Consider the following 22,979-nt stretch of genomic DNA (forward strand, 5'->3'; position numbering starts at 1 on the left):
CCACCTCCTCCGAGACGCTAGCGCTGTTTCTCAGTTTTGTTTTTTAACGTCGCCTGACTGGGAGGCAGCGCAAAGCCCGAGCTGGAGCCAGGCTGGGGGGCAGGGGGCAGAGAAGCAGAGCCCGCCCCGAGCTGCGCCGCCTGGCAACCTGGCCGCCTGCGCGTCTTTCCCGTCACCTGAGGGCCGGGCCGGTCTGTGGACAAACAAGCTGCAGAGATACGCGGGTGGGTGGGAGACAGACGGCTGAGTGGCCAGGAGCGCAGGCAGAGACCGGCCTTGACGAGAGCTGCAGAGAGCATGCCCCACCCCCAGCGCGGCCGCCCCATGGTCAGAGGCCCCTCAGAGGCCTCATCCGCCCATCTGGGGGCTCCAGGGATGATGAGGCCCTCACCCGGGGCCCGACACGCAGAGCTGCGGCCGGATCCCTGCCCCCAGCACGAGCACACGGGGCTCCCTGGTCCCCTCTGGTGTTCCCAAGACCTAGCAGGGCAGGGCCAGCTCCCTGCACCCCCAGGGCCCCGGGAGAGCAGGCCCCCCGATCGCAGGGCAGCACCTGGGCCACCACCTTCCTCTCGTCACAGGCGCGTGACCCTGTGACCCGTCACCCAGGAGGGGGCGGCATGCGGGCTGCGGAGCCCCCGAGGCGTGCGCAGAGACCCAGCTCTGGCGGGTGCTGTGGTTCGACCCAGAGACACCCTCCTTCTCTTAGAGCGAAGCCTGCACACGGCCTCCCCTGCTCTCCCTGCGGGTGGACCTCCACACAAGCTGGAATCGCCGCCAGGAGCCACGATGCCCAGCCCGCAACCGTGGGCTGGCCTGTGTCACCTCTGAGGTCAGCGGGAGGGCTGCAGAGCAGCAGCGTCCCCGGGGTCTGCCTGCGGGGATGTGCGGTGGCTCTCCCCCCGGGGAAGCGGAGGGAGCAGCAGGCCGTCTGCTCATCAGGACTCGCCAGACGCTCCGCGCACTTGAGGGTACGGGCGGCGCGCGCCAGGCCGCGGGCGAGCAGACACGGAGCCGAGCCGGGAAGCCCCGCGTCCACCAAGCTGGGAAGAGCAAAGACGCCGGGCGCCGCAGCAGGGGCCGTCGCGGGGAGGGTCAGGAAACGGGCCTTTCCCGCCCACGCCCCCTGGACCCGCTTCCCGAGCTGTCGACTCTTCTCGAGGCCGTGGCCAGAAACGGGGGCCCATGCGAGCTCCAATCTGGAAAGTGAGTTTTCCTCTGAGCAAAACAAAAGATCTGAAGCAGACACACCCTGTGGAAAGCTTTCTTTCCAAGCCAGCCCCGCAAAGAGGAATTTTAATCCAACCATCTGCTTCCTCCACTTCTTGTCCACCTGGCTCTCGGACACAGAAAAGTCAGAGGCAGAGAGAGACTCGCGGCTCTGGAAACTTACGGTCAAGGGCAAAGGACACCCCCCCACAACCAGATGCTTCCCAGACAGATACTGCCAGAAACCGCCCAGAGAAGGAGTCCCGCTCAGCTGCCTCAGCCCTAGGCTAAGGCCTTGCTGCACCAGCCGCTGCCTTGGGGTGGCAGGGCCGTGAAAGGGCAGGGCCTACTGCGAAGGCTTGCAATCCTGAGCCCAAACCCTTCTGTTCTGGGCAGAAGAGTCCAGGCCGCAGACCTGCTCAGCAGCTTCCAGGGGAGCCGGTGAACTGAGCCCAGGGGTCAGCAGTTATCAGAGAGATGACGGCCTCTCATCTCAAACGCGGTATCAGGTCAGCGCACCCGGGGTGCCCGGCACCGGCAAGGCTACTCAGCGGAGGGAGAGGGGGTCGGGGGGTGACTGTGACGTGTCCCCCGCGTCCGCCTTCCACGGGTCTGCGAGGAGCCGCAGAGCAGAGAGGGCGGCCCACGACACCAGGGAGGACTGAGTGGGGTGGGCGGTCCCGGGAGGGGGGACTGGCCCCACGGGCGTCTTCAGACCGAGCTTCTCCAGCGCCAATCTCCCGCCCGTCCCGGGAAGTAGCCTCGCCCCCATGCTGGGGGCCAGGAGGGACCGACCCCAAACTCAGGTCTCCTGGACACCCGACCGCCTTCCTGGGCGACCGGCCAGCACCACATACCACAAGCCTGAAAACCCAGCCTGGCACCCGGCCAGTGCCGCCACACTGCTCTGGGAGCCGACCCTGCAGAAGACCACCCCTCAGGGTCCACCCCCGACACGGGAGACGGCCCGGCGACCTTGGTAAGGGAGTGGTAGACAAACCACCCCACCCCTCAGTGGAGCAACAGGCCCACAGCCAGACAGGGGCCACCGGGGAGGCCCCCAGGCCCGCGTCACAGATCACCTGTGTGTCCCGTCCAGCTCCACACAACACGTACACGGACAGCGGCCTGCAGGGACCACCCCAGGCTGCAGCAGGCGGTCACTGTGGGGAGGGGGCTGCAAGGAGGCCTTCTCAGGATTTCCCTGGTGCCACAGTGGATAAGCATCTGCCTGCCGATGCAGGGGACACGGGTTCAGTCCCTGGTCTGGGAAGAGTCCACGTTCCATGGACAACTGGCCCGTGGGCCTAGATCCCGAGCTCCACACCAAGGGAGCGACATCAGTGAGAAGCCCGGACGCTCCGCCCCGAGGAGCCCGCTCGGCGCAGCTACAGGGAAACCTGTGCACACGAAGACCCAGTGCGACCAAAGATGAACAAATAGAATCAGTTTTCCAAAAGCCGTCATTATTAAAAAACAAAGAGGCCTTCTCTCTTCATTCTGTTCACCGTTTGCACGTTACATGGACTGCTCTCAAAATGTGCTCAATGAGCCTAACGAAGAATCAGTTTGCTGAGAATGGGGGAAAAAGGAATATTTTTAGAAAAAGGAAATTTCCAAACATCATTCACTCTTTGATTCACATCAAGGAGTTTATCTTAAAGAAACAGGCAAATACTTTCAATGAGCCTCTGAAGACACGCATGTCATCAAAACACTGTGTGTCCTAAACGATGCAGGAGTCAGGGAAGGAAAGAAGCCACGTGGCACGGCCCCCAGAGCACGCAGACAGATGCTGCTCTCCTCATGGGTGTGAGGCTCCACCAGGGCGCCCTCCCACTCCGCGCAGGGTCAGCTGTGCGCGCAGAGTCAACCCTGAAGGGCTGCGCCCAATACCCCAGGGACCCTCTCACCCAGGCGGCGGGGCGCAAAGCGCCCTAGGTTTCCCTATTGACATCTTCCCTGGTGGCTCAGGGGTTAAAGCGTCTGCCCCCAGCGTGGGAGACCTGGGTTCGATCCCTGGGTTAGGAAGATCCCCCGGAGAAGGAAATGGTAACCCACTCCAGTATTCTTGCCTGGAGATTCCCATGGACGGAGAAACCTGGTAGGCTACAGTCCACAGGGTCGCGAAGAGTCGGACACGACTGAGCGACTTCACTTACTTACTTACATGGTCTCAATTCTCAGGCAAAGCATCCCAGCGCCTTCAGGACTCTTGGACCCCTCCCTGAAGTAACCAGCACCCCCACCCCACACCCACCCCCTGGGGTAACCCGCACCCCCACACCCGCACCCCCACACCCCCCTTGGGGTAACCCGCACCCCCACACCCACCCCCTGGGTAACCCGCACCCCCACACCCACCCCCTGGGGTAACCTGCACCCCCACACCCGCACCCTGGGGTAACCTACACCCGCACCCCACACCCCCCTTGGGGTAACCTGCACCCACACACCCACCCCCTGGGGTAAACTGCACCCCCACACCCACCCCCTGGGGAACTGGCACCCTCATATCCACCGCCTGGAGTCACCCGAGCCCTCGCCCCACACCCACCCCCTGGGGAACCCGCGCCCCCACAGCCACCCCCTGGAGTCACCCGCACCCTCGCCGCACGTCCACGCCCGAGGCCCTTCCAGCCAGTGCTGCCCATCACCCAGCTCAGTCACCCCCTCTCAGGAGCCCGTGCTGCGTGCACAGACATGCTTCCACCCGCAGCCCCAGGAGGCAGTGCGTTTGTGCCTCCGCGAGCAGAAGAGGTGCCTCTCTGTGACAAGGCTGGCCTGCAGGAGCTTCTGATCCTGAGCTAGACTTGGGAGGCAGCCGAGGCACACACGGCGCTTCATTTCCGGAGGCCACCCCCGCCCGTGAGCCTGTGCTCCCAAAACTGGCGTCCCGCCAGCCCCCACCTCCTACCTCCGCTCGTTGTCGTCCAGGTGAGAGAAGAGCACGTTCTTGGAGATGGCCTTGGCCAGCGCCGCCATGGTCTTGTAGTCCTTAGGGATGACCTGCGGGGAGGCCAGGCGCAGTCAGACCAGTGGCGCCCTAGGGCCGAGCCCAGGGCCTGAGCCTGCCGCCTCTCCGGGCACCTGCTAGACCCCGAGAAATGCTGTTGCCCAGCCTTCAGAATGTGTCTGCCAGTAATGGTGGACACAAAACTTGAAACGCTAGCTGAGTGTCACAACTTTTCGAAACTTAACAAGTAAAGAAGAGACAAGGGGCTGAGAGTGACCCAAAGTTGGCCTAAGTGTCACCATGAACTCAGGGTCTTGGTGGACAGGCGCTGGTGGCCGTCAGAGCCTCTAAAAGACGCTACGGACGGCCAGGCCCCTGGAGCATCACGCCTTTTTAAAGCTTCTCTACTTCTTTGTTTTTTCTCCAGGTAATAAGTGCTTACTGAAACACCTGAAAACTGGGGGGACAAAAGATAACTTGACCCAAGGCTGGCTCCACACTCCAGGTGGTGATGGAGGGGCCGGGTAGGGGCCTGGACCCAGCTGGCCAAGATGCGGGTGAAAAGCCGTCTCCATGTCTGCCAGGACCAGCCCGCGGAGCTCACGGTGTGTCCCACAAGCCAAGCAGCAGCTGAATCCTGACGCCACAGCTACTGCGTCCGTGCATAGAACTACGACCCGAAGCAGCTCAATAGAAAAACGTTGTCTTAAAAAAGGACACCGCGGGGGAAGCTGACTGTGCCATGACACGGCCCCGCCTCGTGCTCAGCCGCCCCTCAATCTCTTCCAGGCTGGGGCCGGGGGGACGTCAGCACCCACAGGTGGGCGCACTACGTCTTCTGAAACCATGGAACCCTTTACGGAGACCCCTGGGGGGCAGGATGGAGCCTCCGGGAAAGCCACCCCGGGCCCAACCACCGTATAACAGGTCAGACCTATACACCAAAGGCACCTCGCCCTCCTGTGACCCCGGGGGTTGCCCCAGAGCAGCCCCCACCACCCGGACCCGGGCGGCCCCTTCCCAGGAACTGAACCCTCACGGCTGTGCCCCCTCCTCAGACCCCACCCGGGTCACACGCAGGCCTCACCGCCCCTCAGCCCCTCTGGCTGGGGACAGTTCCTCTGCAGAGCGTCCCTCCCTCTGGGTGTGTCTGGGGAACTCCGCGTTAGACAAGAGTCCTGGGCTTTAGGAGAAAGGCACAGGACGGCAGCGTCCTGGAGGGCTTCTCAGCTGCATTCTCACAGGTTTCACGCCCTGATTACAGTGGAGGGCTGGGGGTGGGGTGGGGTGGGGGTCTCATGTGGACAGGGCTTCAGTTTTGTGAGATGAAAACGTCCTGGAGGCGATGGTGGTAGCCACGGCACGACAGTGGCTGAGGTGCTGCGGCCACTCTGTCCCCAGATTCCTATGTCGAAGCCCAAGGACCTCGGCCTAGGGACGGTCCCCGGATTATGGGGTTCGGTGATGGGGCTTCGGGGGAGGTTGTGGGGGCAGGGTCCCCAGGATGTGGTCGGTGCCCTTGTAAGTCGAGACCCCAAGAGCTCACTCCACACACTCCCCCCCAGCTCAACATGTGAGAACACGTGAGAAGGTGACGACTGTCTGGGGACACGGGAAGAGGGTCCTCACCAGGAACCCGCCCTGCCGGCACCTTGGTCTGGGACCCTGAGCCCCCAAGTTGTGGCAGTACATGTCTGCTGGGTTAGCCTCCAGCCTCCTGTTACAGCGGCCAGAACAGACACAGGCCCTAAACGCTATGCTGCTCACATTTTCCTGTGATTTTTAGAAAATTTTAATGGCCGTGAACTATTTTTAAAAAAATTTTTAAAAGCAAAGCTGGCTGCAGAAATGCGTAAGATGGACTGACAGGCCCAAGGGGGCTTGGGGGCCACGTGGCCACCAGCAGTGGCTCACCAGGTCGGCCCCGGACCAGGCAAATGGGAGCCCTGCTCCGCTGCAGAGGAAGGGAGACTGAGGGCCAGGGTGCGGCGGGCTCCCTCCAGAAGGCTCCGAGGTCGGGGTCCAGCCTCCAGGATGAAGCCGGGAAGCCAGGAAACCGTGGCCACAGACCCGGGGCTCCTCCCCTACACCCGCCAGCCTGGGTGACCCACCGTGCCCCCAGCCTATCCGCGTCAAGAACCGCGGGCGGCAGGGGCCCCACGGGAGCTCAGGTAAGTGCAGCGCCAGGCTCAGGCCAGCAGGGACCGCAAGGACCCCCCGGAAGCAGGGAGGTCAGCGCAGCACGGGGCGTGGGCGGGGCGTGGGCGCGGCGTGAGCTGGGGGTGTGGGCGGGGCACAGCGTGGGCATGGAGCGGCGCAGCGTGGGCATGGCGCGGCGTGGGCTGCGCCGGGGCATGGGCGGGGCGTGGCATGGCGTGGGCTGGGCTGGGGCGTGGATGGGGCGGGGCAGGGCGTGGGCGTGGCATGGCGTGGGCTGGGCCAGGGTGTGGGCGGGGGTGGGGGCGCGGCGTGGGCGGGGCGTGGGCGGGGCGTGGGCGGGGCGGAGCGGGGTGCGAGCCGGGCCGGGCCCACCTTCCGCACGTAGGACACCGCGTCTTCCTCCGTGTACACCTCGGCGCTCACGCCGCCGCGCCGGTGCCGGGCCTTCACCACGGGATTGGGCGGCAGCGGAGACACATCCTCATCCTGCAAGTCCGCCTGCGAGGCCGGCTTCTGCTGAGCCAGGATCTGTCTGTTTTCTTCCTGGGGGCAGGGGGGCAACGGGGAGGGGTGAGAGGAGAGGCCGTCCTGGCAGAACCCCAGAGTCGTCCAGGAGCCCGGGGTCACGGGAAGGCAGGGGACCCAGCGCACCCTGGCCGGGCTCCTGTCCCGGACCCCGCCTCGGCCCCGACTCCCAGCCCGCAGCTCTGCCGGCCATAGCACCCTGGCTCCGGGAGGCTCTCTGCTCATTCACACTTTGAGCAACGTGTCCTGGAACCAAATTTGAGTCAACCCAAGCCCCCAGCAAGCACGTGGGGTGCCCCCAGGCCCCAGGCTTCACCGAGGGCAGCAGTGTCCACGCTCTGCTCCCTGAGGCGCAGGAGATGGGAGTTGGGTGCATAACAGGGAGAACTAGGTTTACACACAGAGGACACCAGATCCAAAACGTGCAAAGGGACGTGGAGGTCTCCCATGGCCGACCCTGCAGCCCCGCAGCCCCACAGCCCCAGAGCAACCTGGTGACCGGCTGGTCCCCAGCTGGAGACGGGGCTTCCCGGCACACGGCCTGGGGCAGTCACAGCAGCACAGGCTGAGCAGCAGGCTGACTCCGTACAAGCTCAGCATCTACAGAGACTCAGAGGACAGCCAGAGCGGGACAGATGCTTTGCTCATGGTGCTCACCCAAAACCCAGCGTCTGCAAGGCTGAGCAGCAGCCCGGTGCCTCTTGGGAGGGGGGTTCTCCGAAGGGCAGCCCTGGACACACCAGCCGCCACCAACGGCTCCAGAACTGCCTTCCAAGGTCAGGCCTTGCCGCTCTTCTGTTACCATGACGCCAGTCATCCCATCCTCCCTGAGACCGGCATCAGTATCTCCCTGGTGCCAGCAGTCCCTGGGTTATGCACCACCATTTGCAGTTTACTGGGTGAGAGATGACTGCCAACACACTAGAAATGCGCTGCTGGTGTCTAGTCACTAAGTCACGTGCGACTCTCTCGCAGCCCGCCAGGCTGCAGCCCGCCAGGCTCCTCTGTCCATGGGATTTCCCAGGCAAGAAAACTGGAGCGGGTTGCCATTTCCTTCTCCAGGGGATCTTTCCAACCCAGGGATCGAATCCAAGCTTCCTGCATTGGCCCGTGGGTTCTTTACCAGGGAAACGCCATTTTCACTAACTCTACTCAACATTAAGATTGTCAGTAAGGGCCTCCCTGGTGGTCCCGAGGTGAAGAACCCACTCACCAGCGCAGGGGACATGGGTTCAATCCCTGGTCCGGGACAATCCCACGTGCCTCGGGGATCCACAGCTCCCGAGCCCGCGCTCTGCAGTGAGAAGCCGCAGCTGGAGAGCAGCCCCCCGCGCCCCAACTAGGGAGAGCCCACACACAGCAGCCACAGCTCGGTGCAGCCCAAGACGAATTTTAAAAACTGTCGGTAAGACTGCCCCACCTCTACAGAAATCATTACACGTGTCACCGGCTGTTCCTGTAAACACGAATTTTGACTAGAAATGTCAGCTGCGTCTCAAGTGAGACACTCTGGGCCTTTGCTCTTAGAAATTATTAGACAAGAACAAGGGAATTCCCTAGGGTCCAGTGGTTAGGACCCCACGCTCCCTGCTGAGGGCCCGGGTCTGACCCCTGGTTTGGGGGACTGAGATCCCACAAGCCACGTGGCCGAAAAGACGAAACAGAAGTGAGGCAAAGGTGAGCAGGTGGGATACTGAAGCGACACCGTGGCGAGGCCCCCACACCGTGGCGTAGGCCACCCACAGCGACCCCAGGCTCTGCCAGCATCCAGAGAGAGGAGCCGGCAGAGGCCCCCGGCCACCGCGGGAGGTCCACAGAGGCAGGCCATGCAGAAGTGACCGGGCTCCGTGGTGGTGGTGAGCCGGCGCAGAGAGGTGGGAGCAGGTCAGGAGGAAACGACCCCAGGCTTCCCACAGAAGCAAGGGGCCGGAGAAGTGATTGAGCAAATTAGGGGCCTTTTCTTTCACTGAAGTGAAACTCACACAACATAAAATTGACGGCCCATCATCTTAAAGCGTGCAGTCCCGTGGCCTACAGTGCGTTCATAACGTCACACAAACATCACTAGCCCCTAGAGCCAGGCATCTCTTCACCAGCAAACACCCGGCAGTCCCTGCACCCTCCACCCAGACCCGGCACCCACCAGCCCATGGACACGCCCCTTCTGGGTGTCTCACAGGAGCTGTCCCACGGTGCGTGTCCTTCCGTGTCCGTGGATGCGCCCCTTCTCAACATTTCACAGGAGCTGTCCCACGGCGCGTGTCCTTCCGTGTCTGTGGACGCGCCCCTTCTGGGTGTCTCACAGGAGCAGTCCCACGGTGCATGTCCCGTGTCTGTGGACGCGCCCCTTCTCAACGTCTCACAGGAGCAGTCCCACGGTGCGTGTCCTTCTGTGTCCGTGGACGCACCCCTTCTGGGTGTCTCACAGGAGCTGTCCCACGGTGCGTGTCCTTCCGTGTCCGTGGACGCGCCCCTTCTCAATGTTTCACAGGAGCAGTCCCACGGTGCGTGCCAGGCCCCGCCCTCTCTGATTGGTCTCCAAGGCACGTGTGCTGCTGAGGTGCCAGCTCGCCCCTCCTTTCCGTGCCCGGGTCAGACTCCATCCTGCCACATCTCAACGGCCCGTTCATGGCTGGTCAACACAGGCTGGGTCCACTCCTCGACCACCGTGGATGTTGAGTGTGTGGGTGTGTGTCTCAGCACTGTGTGCCGTTCCTGGGGACACCCCGGGGCATCACGCTTAGCTCAGTGAAGAACCTCTAAGCGTCTCCACCAGGCGCCCTGTTCCTCACTCCCTGCAGCAGCGCGATCCCCAGGCCCCTTTGCCACATTCTGTGCTTTGGTTTGGTTTCAGTCTGGTTAACCTGAATGGGTTTGGGACACAGACTTTGAGATAATGGAGCAACCTGGCCTCTGTGGACAGAGGCTGACTCAGGTCCACAGTCATGGCAAGGACCCAGGGCTCCCCAGGGAAGCTACCAGAAGCTGCTTTTCTTCCAGGAACCTGAGGTCCAGCCCTCGCTTTCTTGGACCTGTGAGCAGCTCTGGCTGGGCACAGAGATGATTTTCCATCTCTGGCAGCAAAGAGTCAAGTGAAGCAGGATACTGGTGGTTCCAAGCATGGAGCCGCTTTGGGGGTTAAGAGGACCCGGGGGTGTTCCCGGGAGCCACCGTCCCCCAGGGCTCTGCCATGGAAGACCGTTATTCCTGGACAATACCCCCCCACCCGGGAGATTCCAGGAAACCCTCTGGCTCTCGCAGCTCCCCTTGCTGTCTCCCATTTCCGGGCTGATGAGCTGTCTGGGCTGCAGGATGGTGGGGGACTCAGGGTCAGGACACGCAATCCAGGCCAAAGGCATCTTCATAACCAGAGTGTGGGAACGGCCTTCCCAGAAAGCTGCGGAATCTGCCCCTAACGCAGAGACAGCTCCAGGGACCGTCTGTCCTGCCCCCGGGGCCAGGGGCTCCCTGGGCCGCAGCGTGGGCAGCTCATCTTCTGACCGCATTTTTCCCACACGAGGGGGTGAAGTGCAGGCTTCCAGCCCGAGGCGAGACAATCACAGGGGGTCTAGGGAGACGCTGCATAACTGAGCTGACCCCCCAACACCCGCCACGCCTGGGACCCTGGGACCGCAGAACCCCTCCCCCCAACCGCCACTCACTGGGCGGGAACACCACCCGCCCCCTCCCTTGCAGGAGAGTCCAGGGTAAGGGGCGTGTCCAGGGCACCCGGTCACTCAGTCGCAGGGCAAGAAGAGAAACACAGGGCTTCGATCATTTATTGGGCACCTCTGTATACGAGGCTTCATACACAAAATGCAACAGGGGAAAAGAGCATGGTTCTGCCATGAAGGAGGTTACTGTCAGAGCTCGAAAAGGACAGACACTGAGCGGGCTCAGCAAGATGGCGCGTGAGCACCACTAAAGAGCCACGCACAGGGGCTGTGCCAGCAACAGCCGGCCCTTGGACCGTCCTCAGCAAGGAGTCAAGGAGAGCTTCCTGGAGGAGGTGCCTTCTGAGTCCACCCAGATGTGCAGAGCTGAACCAGGGGCCGTGGGCAGACCTGAGCCCACCCCTCACCACCCTCCTCCTCCTGGACCCCTTCCTCCCCCGCATGTGGCAAAGCACAGCGTGTGCATCTCACAACGTGGCAGCCCCTGGGACGCCGACTTCGCCGTCTCTTCAGAGTCAGACTCTAGTGTCATCGTCTGCTGCTCTTTCTCTGACTCCTGCTGGATTAGCGTCTGCGTTTATCCTTGTTTTCCCGTGTCTCTATCTTGCTGTCTCTCTCTCCTCCTGGCTTCTCAGGTGCCAGCTGGCAATGGGTTGAAAAAGGCCCCTCAAAAATTCATGTCTATCAAGAACTTCAGAGTGTGGCTTAATTTGGAAATAGCTCTTCGCAGAAACAATCAGGTTAAGATGAGGTCATCCTGCATCGGAGCAGCCCTAATCCAGCGGCGCACGTCCTTTCAGGAGGAAGTCTGGACACAGACACACAGGGACAAACACGGGACTGTCTGGTGATGGGTCTGCCAGTCGAGGGCAGCCCCCGGAAATAGGGGGGGCCCAGGGCAGACCCCCGATCAGAGCCCCAAAAAGCAGGGGAGACCCAGGATGGACCCCCATCAGAGCCCCCAGAAGTAACTGCCTTTCCCAAAGCCTTGATTTGGGGTTTCTGGGTTCCACAACTGAGTAATAAATACCTGCTGTAAGCTGCCCAATTTCTTGTCAGTTTGCTCTGGCACCCGAGGAAACTAACACGCAGCTCATTAATTTCTCATCTTGTTTCTTCTTTATCTTGCTTTTAACGAGGCTGTACATTTCCCTCTGAGTACCAATCTTGCTACCCCACATGCTTTGATATGCAATGCTGTTACTGTCGCTCAACCTAGATATTTCGTAACATTTTTACCATGACAGTCTTCTTTTACTGATGAACAGACAAAAGTTCATTACTGATTTCCAAACATACGCAGGGGCTTCGGGCTCCTTTTTTCTGGCTTTTTATTAATAATTTGTGACTTGACTGGATTACAGTAAAAATTTCGGTTTCTGAGTGAGAAAAAGACAAACTCGTCCTGGGGGTCCCTAGAGATAACAAGTCACACTGGGTACTTCACTCTCGAATTCTGAAGCTCTGACTCACGTACCTCCTTCTAGGGTCTCTGATGTAACCCGATCGTGATCTCGAGATGAAGACCGGAAAAGGAAACCGAGCTCAGTGACTACGCGGGGCAGGTCCCGTGCCCCCGAGTCGCGGCCCTCCGTCGCACACACCCACACGGGGCCACTGCTTCCCAGGGGGCTTCCCAGGGGCTCACCAGCACGTCCTCGGCACCTGGGACAGTGCCCGGCGCGTAGAGCTGCTCGATAAAAACTGGCGGAATGAACGAGCGAAACCTTTTGGGAGAAGTGGCTTTATTATCAGTGGGTGCGTCTGAGCTTCAAATTCTATTTCTTAAAACACATCCTAAGGAAACAGTGAGAGGCGTCACCAAGGAATCTGCCAGAAGATCCTTGCAGGGCTGAAAGATGTTCCACTTCAACCAACGAGAGATGGCGCAAATCAAGTCAGAAGCATCTGCGCAATAGAACACACCGCACCGCTGAAGCACACGTTTAACAAACTTAGCAACTGTGTGAAGTCTGCTTTCAAACGCCGAAAAGCAGGACCCGGAATTATGCACAGTCACGGAATCCCACGGCGGTGCAGCGCTTAGGACTCCGTGCTTTCACACCAGAGCCTGGGTTCTGCCCCTGGTCAGGGGACTAAGATCCGGCAAGTCACATGGTGAGGCCAAAGAAAAAAAATTGTATCTGATCAAGAGAATGAAAAGACAGGACATGGACTAGGAGAAAGTATCTGCAAAACAGACATAGCTAAGACAGGATTCGTACGCAAAATGTACAAAAAGCTCTGTGCGTGCGTGCTAAGTCGCTTCAGTCGTGTCCGACTCTTTGCGACCCCATGGAGTGCAGCCCACCAGGCTCCTCTGTCCATGGGATTCTCTGGAGTGGGGTTGGCATTTCCTCCCCCAGGGGATCTTCCGACCCAGGGATCAAACCAGAATCTCTCACGCCTCTGGCATCGGCCGGCTAGTTCTTCACCACTGGTGCCACCCAGGAAGCTCTTAAAACTCAGCAGTGACAAAACAAACCCGAATGGAATACAGGCCAAAGATCCAAACAGAGCCCTCGTAAGGGAGGTCTGCACATGGCAGCCAAGCGTAGGAAAGCTGCTTCTGCTCACGTTTCTTCTCAGACACAAGAGCCAGCGCTGCAGGCCTGCGGGGATGACCGGAGTCCAGGACGCTGACCCACCACACGCTGGCATGGAGACAGCGACAGGAACCCTCACCCACGGCCACAAAACGCCTGGATGCAAAACGGGGCAGCCGCTCTGGAAGACACTCTGGTGTCTGTCTCCACGCAACACAGCAACGGCACTCCTGGTGTCTATCAAGCGAGATGAACCTGCATCACATAAAATCCCACACACAGACGTTTATAGCAGCTTTCGTCGCAGTTGCTAAAACTTGGAAACAGCCAGTCATTCAGCCGGCGATGAATAAACGGGGTCCATCCCGACAACAGGATATTATTAGATAATAAAGAGAAATGGGCTGTTAAGTCATGAGAAGACGCAGAGAACACTTCGGTGCGAATCACTAAGGGAAGGAAGCCGGTCTGAAAAGACTATGCGCTGTGACCTTCGTGACCTTCTGGAGACTGTGCAGGCCGGGACAGGACCGGGCCGCCAGGGCTGGGGGAAGGCCTGGTGGAAGGGGCAGCGCAGGGGTCTCTAGGGCCGTGGCACGTCTGCATGGTGCTGCAACGACGGAGACACTCCACGGGTTTGCCTAAGCCCACAGAACGTGCACCACGAGGGAACCTTCAGGTGAGCCGAGGGCTCTGCCGGTAGTGATGGGGCAGGGCTGCTGGCCACCCCCTTGACGCTGGCGCTCCGAGGCCCACCTCAGCCCGGGCACAGGCCACCCAGACACACCCGCACCCCAGCCTCAGCCTCCCCCAAAGCCTGCTGCCTCCACCGCCTTCCTCCAGACTTCGGGGCCAGCTGTCTGGTGCTAACAGGGCCCAGGACCCTTCCACACCCACCAGAAGCCTAGGGACCCGGCCCAGCCCTCTCCTCCACCTCTAAATGGTCTCCACACCCTCTTTATTCCATCTTCTCAGCCCCACCCCCCCGAGTCCCTCCACGCAGCTAAGCAGACGTCTCAGCAGAGCAGAGGAGAAATCATTAGGGCCAAATGATACAAGGGCCCTACTTTCTTTTTCTTTTTAATTTCAGAGACTTTGTGTGCTTTTTAAGCTGTCACAGTTCAGTTCAGCCGCTCAGTCGTGTCGGACTCTTTGCGACCCCATGAACCGCAGCACGCCCGGCCTCCCTGTCCATCACCAGCTCGTCACAGGTTCACATCGAACATCGCAGGGAGGCGCAAAGACTCCCAGCATGCCTCGGGGCCCTGCAGGCACAGCCTCCCCTCGACTCTGCAGAACGGACAGCGTGCTCCCCCCCAATGCCCCGGCCACCCCCAACCAGATGCGGCCCACCGTCAGCCTCCAGGCTGCACGTGGACATGCCCCCAACCCTGGCTTCCCCAGCGGTCCCCTGCAAGGGAGGGTCCAGAGCATCGATGTGCCGGGGGTGGACGGCCCCTCCAAGAGGAGGTTGACGCTGGAGCAGCGGATGCGCACGTCTGTCTGGCACAGGCAGTGCTGGCCACCCTCCCCAGAGAGTCACCAGACACCTCGGATGCCCAGCGCAGACCACGGCCCTCGTCTCAGGAACGGCCTTCTGCGCCCGGACAGGATTCACTTCCGTAGAAGCCACCGCCGGCTCTCCCGAAGCAGTGCGCGCCCCTCACAAGGGAAACCCAGTGTGACTGCTCATCTCATCAAAGGCACAGAGTGAGCCTGGGTCAGCGGGCATTTGACCAGCGGGCCAGAGGGAAGCCACCACCGCCCCAGGATCAGGAGCGGCTGGACAGGCGTCCAGGGCCTCAAGGCAGCGCGGAGCAGCGTCAGCGAGGGCTCGGCCCAGAGGCCACCCCGGCCCTCCAGGAGCAGACGGGCAGCCCCAAGCCTTCTCTGATCAGCCTGCTACAAACCTGCTCATTTCTCTGAAATCATTTCCTCGGCATAAAGGTACTTTCCGGAGGAAGAACAGCAACAACTGAAACCCATCAGACAGGAAATGTTGGAAAAAAGGAGCACAAGGGTGCGCCCACGGGATGGAAGGCTGAGCCCACAGGAGCCGCCCCAACGCTGCGAGCGCGGACTCGGGAGCCGCCGGACGCCGCCCAGATGCTCGCGGAGAAGGGCCAGAACGGTGGGTTCCACGTCGTGCGCGTTTTACGACAGTAAGAAACGCTGCTGGGGAGAAAAACACCAGGGGCTTCCGTGGCCGGTGGTGAGGGGGCCTCCTGCCCGCGCGGGGGCCGTGGGCTCGCCGCGGGGCGACGCCGCCAGTGCGCCAGCCGCTGGGGCCCCGGACCCTGCGCACCGCGCTAGAGGGCAGCCTGCCCGCCGCCCCCGCGGGGAGCCCGCGCACAGAACAGGCTCGGCACAGCCGGAGATAAGTAAACGATAGGTTTGGGGGCAAAAGATAAATCAAACAGGAAGTGCACACGTACACAATCACCCGCATCTGTAAGTACGTGCGTCCTGCAAGCAAGGAAAGTCCTGGGGAAACGTCGGGTTGGCACACCGGTGCGACTCCACAATCTCTCCTGCTGCATTTAAACCCACCGAATCCCTGAGCGGCTCCGAGGATGTGCTTTGCCTTGGGATACGGACTATTCTCGGAGAAGGCAATGGCAACCCACTCCAGTACTCTTGCCTGGAAAATCCCAGGGACGGGGGAGCCTGGTGGGCTGCCGTCCATGGGGTCGCTAAGAGTCAGACACGACTGAGCGACTTCACTTTCACTTTTCACTTTCATGCACTGGAGAAGGAAATGGCAACCCACTCCAGTGTTCTTGCCTGGAAAATCCCAGGGACAGGGGAGCCTGGTGGGCTGCCGTCTATGGGGTCGCACAGAGTTGGGCACGACTGAAGCGACTTAGCAGCAGCAGCAGCACGGGCTATTCTGCCTCAAGATTCCACCCGAGAACAAGTCCGCCTCCTGACGAGCTGCCTCACTGAGGCCTGGACGCAGGGCGCTGCACCTCGGCCAGGGCAGCACCCCAGCAGCTAGGCCATCCCTGCCCGCCTGTGTGGACAGCTGCCGCCTCCGCGCTTATCAAGGCCATGGACACGTGCTTCCTCCTCACCACACAAGAGGAGAAACGTGTTCCTCCCCAGGCTTCTGGCCTCCTGCAGAGAGGGGCCCGAGACCAGGCCCCAAAGCAAGAGCCTCTCCTGCCCCTGGTCACCCTGGTCCGCAGGTGCAGCAGGGAGTGAGACGCCCATGGGTTTGAGGACACCTAGGGCGCTTCACGTTTGGGGATCTCAGGTCCATGTGAGCATCCAATGCAAATCTCAGGGACTCTCCCCAGGAAAACATACCCGCTCGCAGGCGATTTCAGAGACGCCACCCAGTCAGCCTGAAGCCTGGAACCCTGGCCTTCAGGTCACCCACCTTCTCCAAAGCTCAGTCCTCACCTGTCAAAGGCAGGTAGGAAACTGCCCCTCCAGGCAAGAACCATCAATTAATCCTCCTAAACTTCTGTGCCCGCCCCAGCCTCTCCCCCGCAGGCTCCAAACCCACAGTCTCTTTGATGACTCAGACCCTCCAAGGCACTTCTCTTGTCTTTCTGTCCAACCCTGCCTCTCCCCACCACCCCCTTCTTGGCGAGAGGCACCCCTTCACTCGGGACTCGGGCCAGTCCTGGAGTCACGGGCCAGGCCTCACTCCTCACCCTACCCCCATCCCCAGCAGGACCAGGAAGGCCCCCCGAGCCTCTCACTCCACGTCCACGCCCCCCAGGGGACAGAAGCAGCCCCTCTCCCGCCAGGTGTAACAACCTCAAGCGTCTCCGGCCACTGCAGATGTCCCCTGGGGGCAAGAGGGCGCCCCCCACCCCTGCCGGGACCCTCTGCTCAGGTCTCACTCTGAGGCCTCTGTCTTCCAAGCAGGCTGCCTGCGTCCGTCCTGCTGAGAGCTCACATCCCATGGGACGCAGCACCTGGCTGGGGTCGTCATGAACAAGTCGAGGTGCACTGTCAGGGCCTGACTCTGCCCCCTCACACGTGCAGGAAGACGGGCACGGCCCCGCCCTGTCCTCTGGGCACCAGCTGGGCACCGGATCTCTCTCCTACACAGCGATCTCGGAAGGGACCAAAGGAAAACAGATGAAAGCCACAGGACCGTGCTCAGCCATCAACTGAAAACAGCTTTTCACATTAAATCTGCCAGAGCCGTGCAGAAGGGCATGGCAGCCCACTCCAGTGTTCCTGCGTGGAGAATCCCTGGGACAGAGAAGCCTGGCAGGCTAGAGTCTACGGCGTCAAAAAGAGTCGGACACGACTGAGCAACTTTGCTCACATGCATGCTCACGCAGGCAAGCACAGCTAAGGTGGCTAGAGTGGGTGGCCACAACCACACCATCTGCTGGTGGGTCTTGAACTGATGCTCCCTTTGGAGAGACCCTGACCACCCACACCAGCAAGATCTCTGTAACCCAGGAAGTCCACCTGGAATTTCAGTGATTCCACCTCTAAACGATGCTACATGCAGAAAGAAAAAAATATATATGTATGAATATGTTCGTATGGTATTACTTTCCAAAAAAAAAAAACCGGAAACAGCTGTCCAATCATGAGGAAGATGTTGAGAAAACTTTGGTGAATCTTCTCCACACGACACAGTCATTTACAGCAAGGACTACGAGGGACGTGTGAGAGACGCAGGACATAAAGCTGCATGCGCGACTTGACCCAGCTGTGTTCCAAAACCGTAGTAAGCGGGGGGCAGGGACAGTGGGAAGGGCTCCAGGTGATTCCTACTCCTTCTTTCCACTTCTGAACTTTCCAAACTTTCTTTAAAAGGCACGTATTACTTTAAAATGTGCTTCAGCGGTTGTTTCAAAGGGAAGAAATAAATCCATTCCTCTGGGTTAAGGCTCTGTGTCCACAGGGGCCTCCGTCAGAAGTTAAATATCGCAGGGCTTGGGGACACAGAGGTGCTTAAAACACAGCTGGGCCCCAACTGGGGTCCCGTTCAGTCCCCAAGAGGGGCAGGCAGTGTCAGACAGGTCCTGACATGAGGACCTCGAGGAGGAGCCCGGGGTTACCCAGAGGGAGTGAGTGCCAGGGGCGGGGGATGAGCAGGAAGAGACGGGACGGGGGACCAGTGGGAAGGTGGGGGGATGGGGGGGTGAGGAAGCTGCTCGGGGGTCCTCTGGGGGTTCCTGCCCACCTCCTGCTCCCAGCCCCCGCCCACACCAGGAACCAGGAGGGGAGAGGGCGGTCATCCAGGCATGAGGGAGCGGGGTGCGCAGCCGCAGGTCTGAGGGGCTGCACCTGCCTGGTCTCAGGACTGCAGACCCTCCTAAGGAGGACCTCTGCGGCTCCACCACGCTCCCTGTCGGCCGTTCGCTTTCACCCTGAGCGCAGAGCGCATCTCTGACGGTCCCTGAGTTGAGAACTGCTGGTGACCCCACAAGCGACAGTCACAGCCACCACTTCCCAAACGACCCCAAGCCTTCGGGGTGGGGGTGGGGGCGCTGAGAGCCTGAGCCGCAGGAGAAGACGGGGTCCTGTGGGGGCGTGAAGCCGCCCGGCCTGCCAGGAGCTGCAGAGGGCGGCGCCCGCCCGAGCTGAGCACGCTGGGGTGGGAGGGAGGCCGGGCGGGCGCCCCCACCCCCGCTCCCCCCCGGCACCCCTGCCCGCGGGGACCAGGCGCGCAGCCACTGACCTTCTCCAGCCTCTCGAAGTGCTCGCGCAGGAACCGCATGGGGCGCTCGGGCTTGGCCAAGCAGAGCTGCACGATGCACTCCTTGAGCACCTGCTGGACCCCGCGCCTCTGCACGTAGAGCTCGCAGGCCCTCAGGCCGTCGTCCTCGTCCAGCTGCTGCGCCCCCGGCGCGGCCATGGCGACGCGCGGCGCGTCCTGCGAGAGAGGGGAGTCCGCGGGCCGCGCGCGTCCAGCAAGCGCCGGGGCCCGACCCGGCCTGGCGACCGGGGCTTCAGTCCTGCCAGAGGCCTCTCGTCCTCGAGGCAAAGCTCACCTCTAGGCAGATACTCGCGGGGGCGCAGGGGCGCCCGCCAGGGCCCGGGGGGAAGCAGGGAAGCGGGGCGGCCGGCCTGTGTGCGCAGCCGGCCAGGAAGGGGTCTCACGTGCGACCATCCCTCCCCTCCCGGGACCTTCCTGGCTGGAGGGCCTCCCGCGAGCTCCCGGGGAGATGATGGGGGCGGGGGGGGGGGCGGGCGCGGTTACACGATCCGCTGGAAAAGGAAGGGAAACAGGAAAGGAACGAAGCCCGGAGCCGGGCCTCCAGGGAAGACGAACCCGGAGAACAATGGCAGGGCCGCGCGTCCGGCCCGCGCTCGGCCAGGTCACAATGACAGCTCGGAACCCGCCCGGAACCCGGCCTGCCGGCCCGCGCTGCACGCAGCTCGGCGCCCCCGGCCCCCGCGGCACATCGGCCCGGGTCGGGCTGAGGCGGGGGCTCCCCAAGGGCCCACGCTTCCCGGAGCCTCCGGGCAGCCGAGGGCTCCAGCGCCGACCCTCCCCAGCCCCGCGTACCTGGATGCGCGGTGCCCGAGGCCAGAGGCGGCTGCGCGGGGACGCGGGCGCGGCGGGGCGAGCGGTCCCGCACTGCAGCGGCGCCGCCCTCCGCCCGCCCCCGCGCCGCGCGGCCCACCCTCCTACCGGCCCACCCCCCAACCCCCTCTCCCCGCCGCCCAGACCTCCCGCCTGGGCAAACCGCCCCCCGACCCCCGCCTGCCCCCCTCCCCCTCCTGCCCCAGACGTGCAGGCTGAGGAGCCCCACGTTTGACAAACCGACACACATCAGTGCGCTGCTGCGCCGCCAGGGGGACCGCCACGACGGCCCCCACGCGCGCGCCTCACACCTCCACCCCCGCTGGAGACTTGCTCCCCGGCCCCTCTCAGCTGGGACTGAATGAGCCCGGTCCTCCAGCCACCACGGGGGCAGCTCCCACCAGCCTCTCCCCTGCAGACCCTTCCAGGCGCTTCGGGCACCTATCAGGGGCCCCCACGTCCAGGGCCTGCAGGTGGGCCGCCCTAAGAATCCCCCCTGCAAGGCCGCAGCGCCGCGCCAGCCCTCCTGCCCACAGTCCCACCTGCTGACAAGCCCCCTCATTTCTCCTGGGGCCCCAGCCCCCTTTGCCGGCCGTTTGGGTGGAAGGGAAGGGCATCCCATTCATCCAGGCGCTCACTGCTTCAAGGCAGGGAGCCAGGGGCCCTCAAACCAGGCCCGGCCTCCCTGTGTCCAGAACCGGGCGGCACAGACCAGCTGCTGTTGCTGTTGTTTAGAGGCTGAATCGTGTCCGACTCTTGCGGCCACGTGGGCTGCAGCCGACAGGCCCCTCTGTCCATGGGCCTCTCCAGGCAAGAATATGGAGTGGGGCGCCACTTCCCCCTCAGGGGATCGTCCCACCTGGGGGTTGGACCCACATCCCCTGCGCTTGATTGCTGAGCCACTGGGGCAGCCCAGGCAACGCTCCCACCGACGGCACAGCGGCTCCGTGCAGCTGATCCAAGTGACTCCACCCTGGACTGCACGGCCTGCGCCCCTTCCCGAGACGGGGGGTAAGCACAGGGTCCATCAGGGAGCCACCTAGACCGCGGGTGGCCAGTGGCCTCACGTGGGGGCACCTTGGGGATGCCCCTCCTGGAGCAGGGTAAGGGGGCTGTGTGGACCAGTGTCGCCACGCACAGCTGGGTCAAGGTCCTGGGTGACTGGGCGTCCTGAGGGCATGAGGCGGGGATCATGTCAGGCAAACATCCCCACAAGTCCTGCTGGTCTGTGCGTCCCCTCCACCCACAGGGAAGCCCCCCCCCAGCGCAGCCCTCCTGCCTTCCCCACAGAAGGGCTGCATGTGCCCCAGCCCAGGGTCCTCACCGCCCCCGGAACCCGAGTCTCCAAGTCTTACAAGGCTCCAACTTCAAAACCACCTTATTTTCCAACCACTCCCTCCCCTGCCCCAGACTCCTGGAGGTGCCAAGTCCAGTTCACCCACCAGGATTCAACAAGGACATTGCTTCTGCAAGGAACCCTCCCTGCCTGGGGCCCTCACACCTGCAGGCCAGCTTGGGCCCTTGGGGTTCCGCCGGGGTCTCCCTGCAGCCCTGGCTCTGTGCGAAGCGTGCAGGAGCCCGATTGCTGAACTTGCCCCCTTCTCTGCCCCCTGTTGTGCCGAGTGCCCTGGGGAGCATGGACGCTGCATTAGACCCTGACGGGCGAGGAGACAGTCGTGGGTACCTGCCCAGGCGAGGGGGGTCTCAGAACCGTCCCCCCACCCGGGGGTGCTGAGCTGGGCTCAGGAGGCAGACTCCTAGGTGAGTCCTGCTTCCCAGCCAGCAACAGCGTGGGAGCTTCGGGGGGCTTCACCTGGAAGAGTCTCCCACCTGTGGGCATGGAGGTGGGCGTGGCTCCCGGCACCTGCTGACGGGGAACCAAAGGGACCCAGTGACCGCAAGGCTACCAGTACAGCTTGTCCAGCCACGTCCCTCCTGGTGAGGTGGGGGGAGGGCAAGGTAAGCGCCCCGCACAGAGCAGAGCCGTCAGGGCCTGTGTGGGTGCAGAAGAGGGGCCCAAGCAGGGGCCGGAGGGCAGGGACCTGGCCTAGAGCTCGGGGCGGGGCTCCGAGAGGCAGCAGGCCACCCAAGGCGCGGGGCCCCCAGCGGAGGACCGGCCCAGGCCTCCAGGGCTGCCTTCAGGGGACATACCCGAGCCCTGCCGGACTCCTGAGCCCCTGACGCGAGATGGTCAGGCGTGTGAGGCCCCACGCCGGTGGTGACTCACAACAGCTGCAGAAGACAGAGGCAGTGACGCCCGCGGGCAGCAGGGGTCGCCGGTCCCCAGTGCCCCAGGCCCCGCCCCATCGTCCCCTCCTCTTCTCCAGCTGGGCTCCTTCCCCTTCATCCCCGCCATCCACAGGCTTCCGGCCCTCGGCTTTGTGAGGAGGGGCTGCTGTGGATGCCGGGACCCCGAGCGTCCCACGAGAACTGGCCGGAGGAGCTAATGAACAGTCCGACCAAGCGCACCGGCTCGCGGCGGTCTGTTGTGCTGGTGAGATGACACAGTTCACGACGTTCGTCACCAGGACAGGGAACAGGCACTCCTGGAGCAGACCTGAAGTCACTCCTTCCCACCCTGGCGGGGCCTCTAAACTCCATTCGGAGGAGGAGGCTCCTTCCCACCCTGGCCGGGCCTCTAAACTCCATTCGGAGGAGGAGGCTCCTTCCCACCCTGGCTGGGTCTCTAAACTCCATTCGGAGGAGGTGGCTCCTTCCTGACTCCTGCCTATACATTTGGGGCAGTTCCATCACATTTCGGCTCAAACGCAGAGAATTTCAAAGTTCTACCATTATGTCAACATATGTAGCGAGTGTCAACTCAGCTTCTTTGTGTCCAGCGCCATGAAACGGTCAAAACTGCAACCTCATCTAAAGTGTTTCCCCTCGTCCGGCTGGGCCGAGGCCGGGACCGGGCTTTCTTCCTCTTCCTCGAGCGGCCACCCCCCACAAACTTGCCAACTGGGCTTTGCCACCTATTGCATCGGGACAGCCTGTGGCAGCTAGGAAGCCCAGCTCCCAGCCACCGTGCCAGTTTCAGTGCCTCAGGGAAGCAGGACGCAGACTCTCGGCCCCCTACGAGGGCTCCTCTCGCCAGGCGGAGCGTAGCTGTGGCTGGCCCACACCGGCCGGGGTCAGCGTCGTACCACGGCCGATACGCACGCACACGCCTTGGGTGGCGTGTACCCAGCACATCCCAGGCTCACCTTCTGGCCACTGTGAACGAGGGGGGCAAACCCGAGAGCCCTCCCCTCCCCTCCTTCCCCGCCTTTCCCTTCTTGCACCTGCGTGTGGATTGGCAGGTCACTTGCGAATCCTGCTTAATTTTTTCAGGAACCACAGGGTTCCTCAGTGGCTGCGCTATCTTACATTCCCACCCGTGAGACTCAGGGTCCTAACCC

General features: G+C 62.3%; 1 protein-coding gene across 2 annotated transcripts in view; it reads right to left on the reverse strand.

Annotated features, from left to right (window-relative positions):
* The window catches only part of PRKAR1B (protein kinase cAMP-dependent type I regulatory subunit beta), a 75,768-nt gene that overhangs the window by 52,118 nt on the left and 671 nt on the right, over window positions 1-22,979 (reverse strand). For both annotated transcript variants that reach the window (XM_068968011.1, XM_068968010.1), the window contains exons 2-4: window positions 18,730-18,924; window positions 6,698-6,868; window positions 4,127-4,218 (exon numbers count right to left, since the gene is read on the reverse strand). In XM_068968011.1, the coding sequence (XP_068824112.1) occupies window positions 4,127-4,218; window positions 6,698-6,868; window positions 18,730-18,906 (440 nt within the window). In that variant the 5' untranslated portion in view covers window positions 18,907-18,924. The remainder of the gene's footprint in view (window positions 1-4,126; window positions 4,219-6,697; window positions 6,869-18,729; window positions 18,925-22,979) is intronic.

This window comes from Capricornis sumatraensis, chromosome 3 (genome assembly GCF_032405125.1).
Source record: "Capricornis sumatraensis isolate serow.1 chromosome 3, serow.2, whole genome shotgun sequence".
Taxonomy (NCBI): Eukaryota; Metazoa; Chordata; class Mammalia; order Artiodactyla; family Bovidae; genus Capricornis; species Capricornis sumatraensis.